Below are 17454 nucleotides of genomic sequence, written 5' to 3' on the forward strand. Positions count from 1 at the left end.
TTATCGTTACTAGACACTGTCCTATTTCCAATCTCTCTGTTACTCCCCGCCAGCTCTCTGACCACTATTTCATGTCTTACTCTCTCTCCCTCTCTTCACCCCCCTCAGCCCCTTCCCCTACCCACATGGTTTCCACCCGTAGACACCTCCGCTCTCTCTCCGCCACTGATCTTTCTTCCTCTGTTACCTCTATCCTCCCTACACCTGAATCTTTCTCTTTCCTACCCCCTGACACTGCTACTGATCTTCTTCTCTCTACCCTCTCCTCTTCTCTGGACAATCTCTGTCCCCTAACCTCCAGGCCTGCACGCCCAACTCCACCTGCCCCTTGGCTAACCGACTCAGTACGTACTGACAGACGGAGCCTGAAAGTGGCAGAGCGCAAATGGAGAAAAGGCAAACTCCCAGAGGACCTTCTCAACTCCTAGTCTCTTCTTTCCACTTTCTCCTCCTCCCTTTCTGCTGCTAAGGCTGCCTTCTATTGCTCTAAAATCCTATCCTCTGCCTCTAATCTTAAGAAACTCTTTGAAACCTTCTCTACACTTGTTCAACCTCCTCCTCCTACTTCCTCCCTTCTCCCTGATGACTTCGCTAACTTCTTTGACAAGAAGGTAAACGACATCAGATCCTCCTTTTCTCACCACTCGGTTAGTGCTGCTTGCACTATCGCACCCTACCTCACCTCTCCACGTCCCACCTCACTCCCCTCTCCCTTGACAAGGTTCTAAACCTCATCACATCCAGTCACCCCACCACATGCTCCCTTGACTTGGTCCCCTCTCCTCTTCTTCAGTATATAGCACCTGAACTCCTTCCCTATCTAACCCACCTCATCAACACCTCCCTCCAGGCAGGATGCTTTCCATCTCCCTTCAAGACTGCTAGAGTCACCCACTTCTCAAGAAACCATCACTTAACCCCTCTAACGTCAAAAACTACAGACCAGTTTCCCTTCTACCCTTTCTATCCAAAACTTTTGAACATGCTGTTTTTAATCAACTTTCTTTGTACCTCCACCAGAACAACCTCCTGGACCCCAACCAGTCTGGGTTCAGGGTGGGTCACTCGACAGAGACGGCCCTCCTTGCAGTGACAGAATTGCTGCACTCTGCGAGAGCAAACTCTCTCTCCTCTGTCCTGATACCCCTGGACCTGTCAGCTGTGTTCGACACAGTGAACCACCAGATCCTCCTCTCTATCCTCGAGGGGGTAGGTGTCACAGGCTCTGCAATCTCAATGTTTGCAACCTACCTGACGGGTTGCTCCTACCAGGTGACATGGAGGGGATCTGTGTCAGAGCCTCGCAGACTGACTACAGGCATTCCACAGGGTCCGGTTCTGGGCCCTCTCCTTTTCTCCCTGTACACGACATCCCTGGGTTCTGTTATTCGCTCGCATGACTTCTCTTACCATTGTTATGCCGATGACACCCTGCCGATCTTGTCCTTTCCTCCCTCTGACACACAAGTAGAGACACGCATTGCTGCGTGCTTGACTGACATCTCGGAGTGGATGGCGATACACCACCTGAAGCTCAATCTGAACAAGACAGAGCTGATGTTCCTCCCGGGGAAAGGTTGCCTGAACCGAGAACTGGCCATCACCATTGACAACACCGTGGTGAGGCCAAATCGGACTGTGAGGAATCTGGGTGTGATCCTGGATGACCAACTGTCGTTTGCTGAAAACGTTGCATCGGTTGCTCGCTCCTGCAGATTTCTCCTCTATAACATCAGGAGGATTCGCCCATTCCTCACTGACGAGATGGCACAGGTGCCTATCCAGGCTCTGGTCATCTGCTGGCTGGACTACGGCAACTCCCTCCTTGCTGGTGCCCCGGCGTCGGCCATCAGACCTCTGGAGCTTGTTCAGAAAGCTGCAGCTCGTCTGGTGTTCAACCGCCCTAAGTTCTCCCACACAACTCCCCTTCTCATGTCCCTACACTGGCTCCCAGTAGCTGCTCGCATCCAGTTTAAGACTCTGGTGCTAGCCTACAGGGCAGTGAAAGGAAAAGTTCCTTCCTATCTATCTCCAGGCCATGGTCAAGCCCTACACCCCCGCCCGACCACTTCGCTCTGCTGCCTTGGGATGCCTGGTTGCCCCGGCCCTTGGTGCCGATTGACCCGGTCACGGCTCTTTTCTGTCCTGGCCCCACAGTGTTGGAATGAACTCCCCACTGATGTCAGGACAGCGGAGTCACTGCCCATCTTTCAGTGCAGGTTGAAAACTCACCTCTTTAAGAACTACTACCCTGTTACTTGTTCTTAGCACTTATTGTATTCACTCATAAAAAAAAAACTTTCTTGCACTTTTACTTTAGCACTGGTTTTGCTTTTAGATGCTTGTTTAGATGCACTTATGACCTCTGATGACTAGTAGTTCTCCTGATTTTCTACGTTAAATGCAATTATTGTAAGTCGCTTTGGATAAAAGCGTCGGCTAAATGACTGTAATGTAATGAACGCAAGCAGTACAAGGGTGGGAGTTTGAACTAGAATAGGGAGCGATTGGCCACTAAAATTGGGAGAAAAAGGGAAAACTCACAAATAAATAAATAAATAAATAAATAAATAAAAATTACAGAAAACATAAACGCACATTTAAAAACAGAGTCGCACATCAAACAACTATTTTAGAGATGCTCGCAATGTCCCATACGCTGTTCTCAGGGCACCCTGCCTTTGTCTTATCGACGCCCCCTGGCTAAAAGGCGATTCAGAACACACCTGAGATTGTTGTAGTTCTCTGGAGGAAGTTTCTTCAGCAGCCCTTTGAACTTTTCCAGTTTATCTGATGGGTCTTTCGCTCTATAAGGCACAAAATAATGAAATACTTAGAATGACAAAAAAAAAATAACGATGATGGAACTGACATAAAAAGGCAGTGAAAATGTGCCGTGTTAACCGCAGAGTTTATGCTCACCCTGCCGCTTCAACCCAATCGCCATAGAGTTCAAAGGTCATCAGAGGTTCGGGGAGTTCTCTCAGGTAGCACTTCAGAGATCCTGTCACAACACAAAATGAAGGAAATCTATCATTACATCAGGCCTGTTGTTGTTTGTAGATGTAAAACACCCTCCTCTGTCTGGGTTGCATAGCAGTCTATTCCATTGCCTACTAACATGGGGATCACCCATTGGAATCCCCATGTTACCTCCCCAATTGTACTTGGCCAATTACCCCACTCTTCAGAGCTGTCCTGGTCGCTGCTCCCACTGGCGTAACATATTTATTATGGGCCCTGGTGCAAGCAACCCTCGTAGACTCCCCCCCCCCCCCCGGTCTCTCTCTCACTTGCTCACACACACCACCACCACCATAGGTGGGTTTAGTAAGTAATTTTAGTAATTTATTTGTATAGCACCTTTCACAGATATACAATCACAAAGTGCTTCACAGCATAAAATATAACAAAGAAAATAGAAATATCAAAGTAACAGCCAAAGTTTACACAGATTAGTTATTGTAAAGGTCAGTACGTCAAAGATTGGCTACACTTCAGAACCACGGAGAGTGGACGCACCACGGACAGAGTTCGAGAACCTAAACAGACGGTCTCTAAATCAAACCAGTCGACAAGGCAATGAAACAAGTCAACAAAGCAACTAGGCTGTAATATAGCTAATAGCCTTGTCATTCGACAGTAACAGGGGAGCACACATCAGACTCAAAACCTGGTAGATTGCATGGTTTGGCACGCACGCAGCACACATTGCAGCTTTCCTTTTTTTCCTTGCTCTAATTCCTCTTTTTACATCCACTTTTATGTGTGTAACTCGTGCTTGCTTGCTTGATTTTATTTTTCTAACGTTACTTAGGTAGGCTAGATAGGTAAATGATATTGCGCGCGCTAAACAAGCTATCATCACATGTTCAAAAAAGACACGTAACATTGGACTAGGACAATGCATGCAGAAATATTGACGGGCCCCCCCTAGCGACGGGCCCTGATGCCACTGCACCGGCTGCACCACCTATATTTACGCCAATGGCTGCTCCACCCTCTCTGCCGATCCGGGGAGGGCTGCAGACTACCACATGTCGCCTCCGATACATGTGGAGTCGCCAGCCACTTCTTTTCACCTGACAGTGAGGAGTTTCGCCACGGGGACGTAGCGCGTGGGAGGATCACGCTATTCTCCCCAGTCCCCCCCCCTCCCCGAACAGACGCCCTGACCGACCAGAGGAGGCGCTAGTGCAACGACCAGGACACATACCCACATCCAGCTTCCCACCCGCAGACACGGCCAACTGTGTTTGTAGGGACGCCCAACCAAGCCGGAGGTAATACGGGGATTTGAACCGGCGATCCCCATGTTGGTAGGCAAAGGAATAGACCGCTACGCTACCCAGATGCCCATCGCTCGAAGTTTTAACCAAAAGTCATTATGACCTCCATCAAACTACAAAATGGTCTTCAATTAGCAAGAGGTTTGGAGAAAAACTCCAGATGAAAACACACCAGTAAAGAATAAATTAGTGAATGAACATAATTAGACAGCATAATTACATAGTTCATGAACATAATGCGACATAATTATACAGTAAGTAAGACTCTCCTGCTCACCAGCTACAGCGTGAGGCTCTGTATCGAACTCGCTGTGGTTGACTTCTCCTCGGTCCAGACTAGTCTTTAGCCTCTTCACCACAGAGGCTGCCGCCGTCAGACGAAACAAACCCTGATGGCAGAAAGATGGAGAGAGCGGTCAATGAATGAATGGAGGGAGGGTCGACACCTTGTTTCATATCCAGCCTGAGAGCTGTGATGTATGTCATCACCTCTCTCTCTCCGTCTATCTCCTGTTGCTCTGCACTAACCTGTCTAATAAAGAAAATACTGCCCAAAAATGTCTTTTCAAAAAGTGAGGAAAGAATGGGTGAGAGTTAAGGATTAGGACAGAGTGATGAAGAGAGAGAGCGGATGACAAAGAGAGTGTGTGGTTGATCTGTGTGGATACATGAGAGTTCACATTGGCAGATATCAGATTCCTATTCGATTTATTCCAACAAGTGAACATGGTGAAAATCAGATCTGGAAATATTCGATTCTGTGTGCTCTTTCCCTGGTCATAATATAAATCCGATCTGTGCTGCATAAGAAAACATCAGACTTGGGTTACTCTCATCTGTCACAGCCACTGCCATGCCATCCAGTTTTTCCTCTATGTCTCCCTGTTTGGTGTGGGTGTGGTGCTCCTTCCCTGTCTTCCCTCCCACACATCTGCACCTGTCTTCCATCAAGCTCATCAACCCCAGGAGTATATCAACCCCGGCTCTTCACCCCCTCATCGCCAGATCGTTGCCTCTGCTTCTGTGTTTATCTTCACGCCTGCCTCACCTGCCGACTTGCCCATCTGCCTGCCCGCCCCGCCTACTCGCTGGCTTGCTTATCATCCAGCTTCACTGGCTTGCTGGTGCATCCCAGGGCTTGTCTTCATCCGGCCCCACACGCTTCCTCGTCTGCTGGTCTGGCACGTCTGGTTTTCCCTCCACCATTCCCTCTCCACCGCCTGTCTGGCCTGCCTCAATAAATCCTCTTTTTTTTATTTACCATATTTCCATGTCTGAGTCTTGCATTTTGGTCCACGAGTCTCAGCGTGACAGTATCAGGGTCTAAACATAGCTTGCCTCTCCAGACTACATGATTTTAGCCTGATATCGGCCTATCCCGACAGATGTGAGAGCATCAAGAATGACAAATTTTGTTTCATGTTGTGTAGTGACATGTTGGAAGAAATCTCATGATGGCCCGACAGCAGGACTAGAATGTTGTCTTAGCTTCAGACAGGTTCGGTGACGTTTGACCAGACCCAATACAACCGGTGCAAACAGAGTGCACTTAGGATAATCTTATTGTTATCATTATACACTGATCAGCAAAAACATTAAAACCACTGACAGGTAAGGTGAATAACATGGATTATCTCATTACAATGGCACCTGTAAAGGGGTGGGATATATTAGGCAGCAAGTGAACAGTCAGTTCTTAAAGTTGATGTGTTGGAAGCAGGAAAAATGGGCAAGCATAAGGACCTGAGGGGCTTTGACAAGGGTCAAATTGAGATGGCTAGAGGACTGGGTCAGAGCGTCTCCAAAACGGCAGGTCTTGTGGTGTGGTCCTGGTATGCAGTGGTCAGTACCCACCAAAAATGGTCCAAGGAAAGACATCTGGTGAACCGGTACAAGAGTCATGGGCACCCAAGGCTCATTGATGCGTATGGGGAGTGAAGGCTAGCCTGTTTGGTCCGATCCCACAGAAGAGCTACTGCAGCTCAAATTGCTGAAAAAGTTAATGCTGGCTATGATAGACAGGTGTCAGAACACACAGTGCATCACATCTTGCTGTGTATGGGGCTGCATAGCCGCAGACTGATCAGAGTGCTCATGATGACCCCTGTCCACCGCTGAAAGCGCCTACAGTGGGCACGTGAGTATCAGAACTGGACCATGGGTAGTCTGTAGCTCTCCCCGGATTGGCAGAGGGGGTGCAGCAGTGACCGGGACGCCTCGGAAGAGTGGGGTAATCGGACAGGTACAATTGGAGAGAAAAAGAGGGAAAAACATCCCCAAAAACGAAAAAAAGAAAAGAAAAAAGAACTGGGCCATGGAGCAAGGGAAGAAGGTAGCCTGGTCTGATGAGTCACATTTTCTTTTACATCATGGACGGCTGGGTGCATGGGCGTCGTTTACATGGGGACGAGATGGCACCAGGATGCACTATGGAAGAAGGCGAGCCAGCGGAGGCAGTGTAGTGCTCTGGGCAATGTTCTGCTGGGAAACCTTGGGTCCTGGCATTCACGTGGATGTTACTTTGACAAGTGCCACCTACCTAAACATTGTTGCTGACCAGGTACACCCTTCATGGCAACAGTATTTCCTGATAACAGTGGCCTCTTTCAGCAGGATAATGCTCCCTGCCACACTGCAAAAATTGTTCAGGAATGGTTTGAGGAACATGACAAAGGGTTCAAGGTGTTGCCTTGACCTCCAAATTTCCCAGATCTCAATCCGATCGAGTGGGATGTGCTGGAAAAATAAGTCCGATCCATGGAGGCTCCACCTCACAACTTACAGGGCTTTAAGAATCTGCTGCTAACGTCTTGGTGCCAGATACCAGAGGACACCTTCAGAGGTCTTGTGGAGTCCATGCCTCGACGGGTCAGAGCTGTTTTTTGGTGGCATGAGGGGGACCTACACAATATTAGGCTGGTGGTTTTAATGTTTTGGCTGATCAGTATACATGTTCTAGATCTAAACATTGTCTTCCTCTGGGAACAGACTTATCACTGAGTTCTGAATCTAATCTCAATGACCACTAGTTGTTAATTTTGGTATATCACACTTCCACTACAGTGCTCTTTGTTTTTCACATGCTGAGCTAGCCATACATGGCTAACTTCCTACTGTATATGGGCGAACTACATGGTACATGTAGTTGGTTGGGCCAGGCTCGTGTTTTCTTTTCTTTTTGGTGTCCATTCATCCAAAAAGTTAGAGAAGGCTTGCTAATTGTTTCGTGGATGCCATGATGATGACGCTCTGTAAAGAAGAAGAATGATTGACACATAATACTCCCGACTCCCCGAAGCTGTTGACAATGGCTCCAGTGACCATGACACGTCAGGAGCTAACCGTATGGCCTGACAGGGACAGTCGTGCACCTTTGAAAAATGTGGTGTCAGCTGGGGAAGGCATAATGTTCAGCGGAGAAATAAGAGTAGAATATTTGGTTTTCACCTCCTCTCTCATGCCGGTTTTCAGCAGCATGTGAACACACTCCTGGATAGGAGCAGCGATCTCTCTCTGGCTTGCAGACAGGTGAGTGAGCAGCGGCTCTCCGTACACCTTCCCCTTCGACAGACTCCACCCAGGATCTGCGGGAACACACAGCCAAGCTATATACGAAGGATTTCATAAGGGGAAAAGACTGACAGATAATTAAAGCCACCCCTGTAATGTTCACCTTTACTAGTGTGGTTCTCCTTTAGCTCGGTGATGTTTCGATCCAGGAATTCGTGTGACTGTTTGTGATATTCTGCTTGGAGCTCCAACAGCTTAAAAGAAGAGAGAAACAAAATGAATTTCATTTGCTTTTTTCCACACAAGGCTGAAAAATAATCATTGCTAAGTTACTCATTTAAACTTACATTTACACTACCGTTCAAAAGTTTGGGATCACCCAAACAATTTTGTGTTTTCCATGAAAAGTCACACTTATTCACCACCATATGTTGTGAAATGAATAGAAAATAGAGTCAAGACATTGACAAGGTTAGAAATAATGATTTGTATTTGAAATAAGATTTTTTTTACATCAAACTTTGCTTTCGTCAAAGAATCCTCCATTTGCAGCAATTACAGCATTGCAGACCTTTGGCATTCTAGCTGTTAATTTGTTGAGGTAATCTGGAGAAATTGCACCCCACGCTTCCAGAAGCAGCTCCCACAAGTTGGATTGGTTGGATGGGCATTTCTTTGAGCAGATTGAGTTTCTGGAGCATCACATTTGTGGGGTCAATTAAACGCTCAAAATGGCCAGAAAAAGAGAACTTTCATCTGAAACTCGACAGTCTATTCTTGTTCTTAGAAATGAAGGCTATTCCATGCGAGAAATTGCTAAGAAATTGAAGATTTCCTACACCGGTGTGTACTACTCCCTTCAGAGGACAGCACAAACAGGCTCTAACCAGAGTAGAAAAAGAAGTGGGAGGCCGCGTTGCACAACTGAGCAAGAAGATAAGTACATTAGAGTCTCTAGTTTGAGAAACAGACACCTCACAGGTCCCCAACTGGCATCTTCATTAAATAGTACCTGTTAGAGCCTGTTTGTGCTGTCCTCTGAAGGGAGTAGTACACACCGGTGTAGGAAATCTTCAATTTCTTAGCAATTTCTCGCATGGAATAGCCTTCATTTCTAAGAACAAGAATAGACTGTCGAGTTTCAGATGAAAGTTCTCTTTTTCTGGCCATTTTGAGCGTTTAATTGACCCCACAAATGTGATGCTCCAGAAACTCAATCTGCTCAAAGAAGTGCCCATCCAACCAATCCAACTTGTGGGAGCTGCTTCTGGAAGCGTGGGGTGCAATTTCTCCAGATTACCTCAACAAATTAACAGCTAGAATGCCAAAGGTCTGCAATGCTGTAATTGCTGCAAATGGAGGATTCTTTGACGAAAGCAAAGTTTGATGTAAAAAAAATCTTATTTCAAATACAAATCATTATTTCTAACCTTGTCAATGTCTTGACTCTATTTTCTATTCATTTCACAACATATGGTGGTGAATAAGTATGACTTTTCATGGAAAACACGCAATTGTTTGGGTGATCCCAAACTTTTGAACGGTAGTGTACATTTAAAGGCCAAATCCGTGATTTATTTGACCATGTAAAATTGAGGTATATTTTAGATACACAATTGAAGAGATTGACTGAAAATTAGCATTTTGTGTCTTTCTCATCCGATGGCCATTGAAAATATGGGTCTGTCTTACTCCAGTCTTTACAACCATTAGTGATGTGAACAAACCTTTAACAGCATCAGAAAACAATTAGAAACTTAGATTTGGATGTTTAGTGTTAGTTCTTGTAATAAGAGACCTATCTATAAATTTGGGAGTGACAGCAGCTTCCAGTCCTCCATTTTGTATTTTGGTTGCAAGGCGACCCTTTGGTTTCCATTGAAATTAGGGATTCTAGCTTTAAACAGCTGAGGTTCTAAATCACAGCAATGTATAAGAAGTGTAAGAATAAAATAATAGTCCGTTTAATTGAGTTCCATCATTATTAGCAGTAAGGAGGTCAAAGGTCAGGGACATAGTACAACTACAGTAACCCAGTGACCTAAAGGGGCAGAGGGAAGAAAAATTAAGCAGATAAAAATAAAAAATAAAGGGAAGCCTGATTCTGTTTCTAATTCTTCCCGATGTTTTTTCATAAGGCAGAAAACAAAACAAGTTTGAGAATCAATTCTCACAATATCAAAGAGGCTAAAGAAAATGAAACACTAAACATCAATATATAGTATCTGTTTGTATATGAATAACACCCAGATTTTGAAGACGATGTTTTGCAGCACTTTTCAGTACACGCAAGTCTTGGTGAAATATGTTAAACTGTTAAACCACCCGGATCTAAACTCACCCGGATGAAGTAGTTTGCGTAGTCGTCTTCCTTTGTGGCAAAGTGATACAGGTCAGCAGAGTACTCGTCCTAAAGGGGCAGAATTAAAGGGAGTTCATTCCAGATGAACATCAAGACATTAACTGCTTTTCTTGATTTATCGCGTGTAATTTTTTTCTTTTTTAACCTTTTTCTCCCCAATTTTACCGGCCAATTACCCCACTCCTCCAACCCGTCCCAGTCGCTGCTCCACCTCCTCTGCCGATCAGGGGAGGGCTGCAGACTACCACATGCCTCCTCCAATACATGTGGAGTCACCAGCTGCTTTTCACTTGACAGTGAGGAATTTCGCCAGGGGGACGTAGGGCATGGGAAGATCACGCTATTCCCCCCAGTCCCCCCCCCCCGAACAGGTGCCCCGACCGACCACAGGAAGCGCTAGTGCACCAACCAGGACACAATCCCTACATCCGGCTTCCCACCCGCAGACACAGCAAATTTTGTCTGTAGGGACACCCAACCAAGCCGGAGGCAACACGGGGATTCGAACTGGCGAAAGGAACTGAACTGAATCAAAGTGAACTTAACATAACTGATCTAAACTAGACAGGACTGAACTGAGCTGAACTGAGTTGGAATGGACTAGACTAGAGTGAACTGAACTGAACTAAACCAAATTAAACTGAACTGAACTAAACAAGAGTGGACAGGACAGGACAGATCTGAAATGAATTGAACTAGACTGAACTGGACTGATTTGGATAGAATTAAACTGAAATGAACAGCAGTAGAACACAATGAGTGATGGAGATCTGGTGTTACCCTGATGTTCTCCAACCTCCTCCAAGCCTCCTCCACCTCGTCTCTTAGCCCATCCTGCTTCGCCTGGGGGCCTGTACTGGACTGACACCTGACCACACCCACACACACACACACACACACACAAACAAACAAACGAATAAATATTGTGTGTCTGAATAAACAGTGTGACATATGGCTGTAATGGGCTGACGCCATACTTGTTGCGTGCATTGTGCCAGTCTGTGGTGAGTTTGGCAAACTGTTTCTTGTTGCGAAGAATCTCTTGTAGGTCATCCTGAAATGGAGATGATGGAGGAGAGGGTTGAGGACGGACAGTTCACTATCTGTTTTAGACCGTAGGTTGTTTGTATGTTGTTGTCATGGAGGTCAGTGGAATCAGATGGGATTCTACCTCACTGAGTTTACTGAGCGGCTCCAGAACTTCTTTCTCAACCTTCACCTCAAAGTCAGCCAACATGGTGGCCAGCATCTTCTCCATGAAACAGCACATCTCCAACACCTTCCTGCCACAGAGAGAGAAATAGAAAGATAGATAGATAGATAGATAGATAGATAGATAGATAGATAGATAGATAGATAGATAGATAGATAGATAGATAGATAGATAGACAGACAGACAGAAAGACAGACAGATACATATAGATAGATAGATAGATAGACAGGCACATAGATGATGATGGATAGATAGATCCACAGATAGATAGATAGATAGATAGATAGATCCACAGATAGATAGATAGATAGATAGATCCACAGATAGATAGATAGATAGATAGATAGATAGATAGATAGATAGATAGATAGATAGATAGATAGATAGATAACCTGATAGAAGACTCTGCATCAAAGTCTTTGAAGCTCTCTGCCATACAGATGGACAGCAGCATTAGTGGGAGTTTCTTCTGCAAAGAAAGAATGAGTGAAGCAGAGACAGACAGACAAATAGACAGATAGACAGAGGGGGAGAGACAGATGGGCAGACAGACAAACAGAGAAGAGACTTCAGTCAATAACCAACCAAGTTCTCACAGCTGTGGAGCTACAGGTCAGCGATTTGGTTCTGACAGTTAACATGGAGGTTAACATGGAGGTACGTGTGGGTCGGTACCATGCGTTTGTCAGCCTCCAGCCCCGGCTGGCTCTGCAGACAAGCCTGCAGTTTCTTATGAAGCATCTGCGCCGCCTTTTTAGCTGGCTCCACCCGCTGCTCCACCTGAAAACACACAGACAGACAGATTCCAAGCCAGAACAGAAGTAGTGAAGATGAATCCTTCTGTTTTTACCTCTGGTTGGTCTACATGACAGCAGGTACATGTACACATGAACCTCTGAAATTGACCGTTGTGGGCAGGTTTTGTTGTGGTGGCCCTTTTTCCCACTGGTATAAACTCAATACCAGTCATATCGGCATTTTGTTTTTGCAGAATCTACTACTACTACTACTACTATGACTTTCGGCTGCTCCTGTTATGGAGTCACCACAGCGGATCATCCGTTTCCATCTCTTCCTGTCCTCTGTATCTTCCTCTGTCACACCAGCCACTTGCATGTCCTCTCTCACCACATCAATAAATCTCCTCTTTGGCTCTTATCAACTCTTATCATCTTCAACTCTGCCACCTCCAGCTCCACCTCCTGTCTTTTCGTCAGTGCCACTGTCTCCAAATCATACAACATAGCTGGTCTCACAACCATCTTGTAAGCCTTCCCTTTAACTCTTGCTGGTACCCTTCTGTCACAAATCACTCCTGCCACTCTTCTCCACCCACTCCACCCTGTCTGCACTCTCTTCTTCACCTCTCTTCTGCACTCCCCGTTACTTTGGACAGTTGACCCCAAGTATTTAAACTCATACGTCTTCGTCACCTCTACTCCTTGCATCCTCACCATTCCACTGTCCTCCCTCTCATTCATACATATTCCGTCTTGCTCCTACTGACTTTCATTCCTCTTCTCTTCAGTGCATACCTCCACCTCTCCAGGCTCCCCTCAACCTGCACCCATCTCTCGCTACAGATCACAATGTCACCCGCAAACATCATAGTCCACGGAGAAGCCTGCCTGATCTCGTCCATAAACTTGTCCATCACCATTGCAAACAAGAAAGGGCTCAGAGCCGATCCTTGATGTAATCCCACCTCCACCTTGAACCCATCCGTCATTCCAACCGCACACCTCAATGTCACACTGCCCTCATACATATTCATGCAGAATATCAGTGTATATCAACATTTAACAATAATGCATGATGCTCAAGTTAAATAAACTCGGTGCAAAATGAACAATACACAACAGTGTAAATGAATTGGAGTCACTGTCCAGACACAAGATTTTGCTTGAAAAACAGTACAGAAGGAGGAGGCTTTTTTGGGATAACTTGTAGAATAGTGCAGCAGGTGCTTTCTGAACTGTGGGAATCAACAAAATAAGTGAAAAAGACCTAACAATGTGATCCAGGCACTCACATTCTACTTTATTTTAGTTATTTCCTTTAAAAAACAATTTTTTTTTAATATGAAGTCACTAATTGGACTCTCACTTAGCCTTTGTATACATAGGCTAAGCGACTCTTTACCTTTATTCATAATGTCCTGATGAAGACCAGCTTTGTGGCTGAGACATTGGCAGGTTTTTAATGATATATCCACTTGTAATAAAGGTGATTCAGTGTTTTAAATGCCAAGAACAAATTTTTTCGCATGTTTTAAAAAAATGTACTTGCTGGTGTCAAATTGAACCGTAAACTCGGCTCTATTTGTCTCAGGTGAGCCATTGATTCCAAAATGTAGTTAATTATGTAAACCATGATGGTGAATGATTATATGAGGGGCCATATTTTGGCCCTCATATACATACCTCCTCCTTTCACAGACATATATTTTCACTCTCACACTCATACATTCTCCTTGAATGAGTCTGAAAATGTGGAAGGAGAATGTATGTGTATGAGAGGGTCAGAACATATTATGGCTTGTACGGCACCTCATAGATTTACAATATAGATTAAGGAATGTCAATGAATACACACACACGCACACACACACACACACACACACACACACACACACACACACTATAGTGTAAAACTGGTTCAGCTATGTCAAGCTTCCTGGTGTTTGTTTGGAGTCGATATGAATGTCCGGTAAGATTTAATCTCTCACCATCACCAGGTCTTCATGCAGCAGGTCGGTGGCATCCTGTGACCTGCAGATATTTCATTTACATCACCGTGGTTAGCATACATCCAAGCAAACAAAAGTTTATCATCAATGCTAGCAATGACAAACACAATTTACTATTACGAGGCCTGCTGTGTTGAAATTGTATTACTCATACTGACTGACGTGTGAGTAACTCAAACAGGAAGAAAAACAAAATCAATGGGTCATCCTCTGTGTGGCGTTTGCATGTTCTCCCCGTGTCTGCGTGGGTTTCCTCCGGGTGCTCTGGTTTCCTCCCACAGTCCAAAGACATGTAGGTCAGAAAAATCGGCCGTACTAAATTGTCCTTAGGTGTGAATGTGCGCATGTATGTCGGCCCTGTGATGGACTGGCAGCCTGTCCAGGGTGTCCCCCTGCCTGCCGCCCGATGACTGCTGGGATAGGCTCCAGCATCCCCACGACCCTGAGAGCAGGATAAGCCGTTTGGATAATGGATGGATGTTGTTTTTGTACTATACACCATTGCACTTGTGAATATTTAAAGGCTCTGACACTAATAGCAGTGTTTTCCTGCTGAATAAGGATAAAAATCCATTATAGTATGTATAAGACTGTATGAGAACCAATAAAAATAAAGTTTGATTAATTAATCCAGTGATTCTCTCTCTCTCTCTCTCTCTCCAAACATCAGTTTAAAACGAAGGGAAGGATGTGTGGAAGATACGCAACAGGCTTTTCGTCATGTCAAGCTGTCTCTCGGCATGTCAAGTCAAAAGAAACATTGTCCAGTTCGTGAGGTCATACAGCAATCTGCAAGGTGTAGTTTCTATTCTTCAGCCTGACACCAGAAACTCAAACGTCTTTAAACCTTCACTTACTTCCCCCTTTTTTTACCGATTCTCATTTCAACTTCTCCTGTTGTGGGTGACCGGCCAGTTTTTCCTTCTCGTTCTTATGAGATATTTTTGTCATTACATCAGGACACGGGTTGTAACATTGTAACAGAACGTGAGAAATGTCATGGAGGGTTTTCATGCTTTCTTTTTTTTTTTTAAACAGAACAAATGTGTGCAAGAGGGCAAATATGTGGGTGGGTGTTGTGTGTTTTTGTGTGCGTGTGACTATTTGTGTTTCTTGCTTTTCTACGTCTGCGTAGGCTGTTTGCTGGTCTGACTCGAAGTTAATGACAATTGCGCTGCAGCAGCGGCAGCAGCTTTTGCTGTCCTGGTGCAGATGCGTGTGGTGCAGCTTTATAATTAAACAGCAATGAGTCAGAGACAGTGAGAGCGAGGCCTGCAAACCTCAGTGAAAACCCTGCAAGAACACACACACACACACACACACACACACACACACACACACACACACACACACACACACACACACACACACACACACACACACACACACACACACACAGGCACGCATGCACCGAGCAGGGCTCATTGTGGATTCAAGAGTTAACATTTGAACTAGTGTGTTACTTCCCTTCTACAAAGGGACGTTTTTGTAATTGCCACAAAAAACACAGTCAACGATATAGACATGCGTGCAAGCAAAGGCAGAAGCAGAGGAACTTGTGCACATGCACACTTATGGTGACTGACAGAGACCAAAAAAAAAACACGCATGCCCTCCAGTCACAGACACATATACATGCACATCAGAAAAAGGTGGAAAGTACCGAGTGAAAGTTGTCAGACGATACACGTTTAACCACTCAGCCAGCTACTGTGTGCGTCCGTGTGTGCGTTACCATTGCTCTGGTGCATCTGCTTGCTTACAAGCGAGAGCTTCAACAAGCAAAACCATTTCCCCCCGAATCTGACCACCATGGTGAGTTAACCCTCAAAACCTAAATGAACGCTCCAACCTCATTGGCCAAATAGTGCAACAAACTACCCCCCAAATCCTGACAAATTCCCTCGCTTTATTTTCACAGCATATTTTGCCTGATTTTGTTTTAAAGTCTGTTACGTAGTGTTTGGTGCGTGTTGTTATGTACCGCAATGCATTGCAACCACTCCTATAGTATGTGGGCCGCAGGAGGGGCAGCTGCGTAAACGCACCCGTAATTCGGCTCGAAAATACACCAACAAGCAAATAACAACAGCATATTCAGGTAGAACAGACCAAAAAAAGAAGAAGTCCGAAACAGGAGTAGGAAATATTTACCTCCCTGCAGAGCCGAGGCTCTTCAGGATGTTCAGAGACTGTTTCAGCATGCTCACAGTTGTCGGACCCTCTCAGACAGAAGGGTAAAGACACCGTCAGATGCCCCCTTCCTCCTCCTTCTCCTCCCCCCAGGGTATGAGACTAACGCTCCTGGCTGCTACTCGTCTTGTGTGCTTGGCCCGTTTTGGTTGCGCTTCTCCTTCCTCCTTCCTTGAGGAAGTAGATCAGTTCAAGAGTCGGGTCTGCTATTCACATGGTCGTTAGAACAACACAACACACACCGTCGTTTAGAATAGGGACGGCTTCTACAGCAGTGACACGACCAACGTCTATATCTGGTTTTAGTCATCCCGGCAGTGAGTTGAAGGTGTCGGCCTGCATCACTGCCCTGCTGCACACTGCTCCACCCAGCAGGTCTGCTGATAGATATGGATGTGAAACTCAACCACACTTTTTCTTCTCACTGACAACTGTTTTTTTAAATGAAGTATCAGAATCAGACTCATGTTTACTGGCCACTGGCAGCAACTCAGTGCATTTAGGCATGTAGACATGGTCAAGACGATCTGCTGCAGTTCAAACCTGTTCACCTGTGGAATGTTCCAGACAGGTGTTTTTTGAGCATCCCTAGACTTTCCCAGTCTTTTGTTGCCTCTGTCTCAGCTTCTTTGGAACATGTTGCAGGCATCAAATTCAAAATGAGTGAATATTTGCAAAAAACAATACATTTTATCAGTTTGAACATTACATATCTTGTCTTTGTCGTGTATTCAATTGAATATAGGTCGAAAAGGATTTGCAAATCATTGTATTCTGTTTTTATTCACGTTTTACACAACATCCCAACTTCATTGGAATTGGGGTTTGTATATACAATATATAAAACTTTGTTTAAAGAAACACTCAACGGTAGGGAAAGTGCTCAACAAATAAGGAGCAAAATAATCCAGTGAGTCAAGTAAATTCTTTATGAGACAGTAGAAGTCTGTTTCATGCCATAAGCAATCATTGGGCAGCTGATGATTGCTTATGGCATGAAACAGGCTTGTACTGTCTCAAAGAAGTTACCTGACTCACTGGATTATTTATATATATATATATATATATATATATATATATATATGGGCAGCACAGTGGCGCAGTGGTTAGCACAGTTGCCTCACAGCAAGAAGGTCCT

At 45.1% G+C, this 17454-nt stretch overlaps 1 protein-coding gene across 1 annotated transcript in view; it reads right to left on the reverse strand.

Annotated features, from left to right (window-relative positions):
- The window catches only part of sh3bp1 (SH3-domain binding protein 1), a 33027-nt gene extending 16363 nt beyond the window's left edge, over window positions 1-16664 (reverse strand). The window contains exons 1-13 of the mRNA XM_056297274.1: window positions 16278-16664; window positions 14103-14145; window positions 12050-12154; window positions 11767-11843; window positions 11333-11444; window positions 11139-11215; window positions 10942-11029; window positions 10141-10209; window positions 7963-8053; window positions 7737-7873; window positions 4567-4678; window positions 2923-3004; window positions 2727-2807 (exon numbers count right to left, since the gene is read on the reverse strand). Coding sequence (XP_056153249.1) covers window positions 2727-2807; window positions 2923-3004; window positions 4567-4678; window positions 7737-7873; window positions 7963-8053; window positions 10141-10209; window positions 10942-11029; window positions 11139-11215; window positions 11333-11444; window positions 11767-11843; window positions 12050-12154; window positions 14103-14145; window positions 16278-16327 — 1124 coding nt within the window. The 5' untranslated portion in view covers window positions 16328-16664. The remainder of the gene's footprint in view (window positions 1-2726; window positions 2808-2922; window positions 3005-4566; window positions 4679-7736; window positions 7874-7962; window positions 8054-10140; window positions 10210-10941; window positions 11030-11138; window positions 11216-11332; window positions 11445-11766; window positions 11844-12049; window positions 12155-14102; window positions 14146-16277) is intronic.
- Between the last annotated feature and the right edge of the window lie 790 nt (window positions 16665-17454).

This window comes from Lampris incognitus, chromosome 17, assembly GCF_029633865.1.
Source record: "Lampris incognitus isolate fLamInc1 chromosome 17, fLamInc1.hap2, whole genome shotgun sequence".
Classification (NCBI taxonomy): domain Eukaryota; kingdom Metazoa; phylum Chordata; class Actinopteri; order Lampriformes; family Lampridae; genus Lampris; species Lampris incognitus.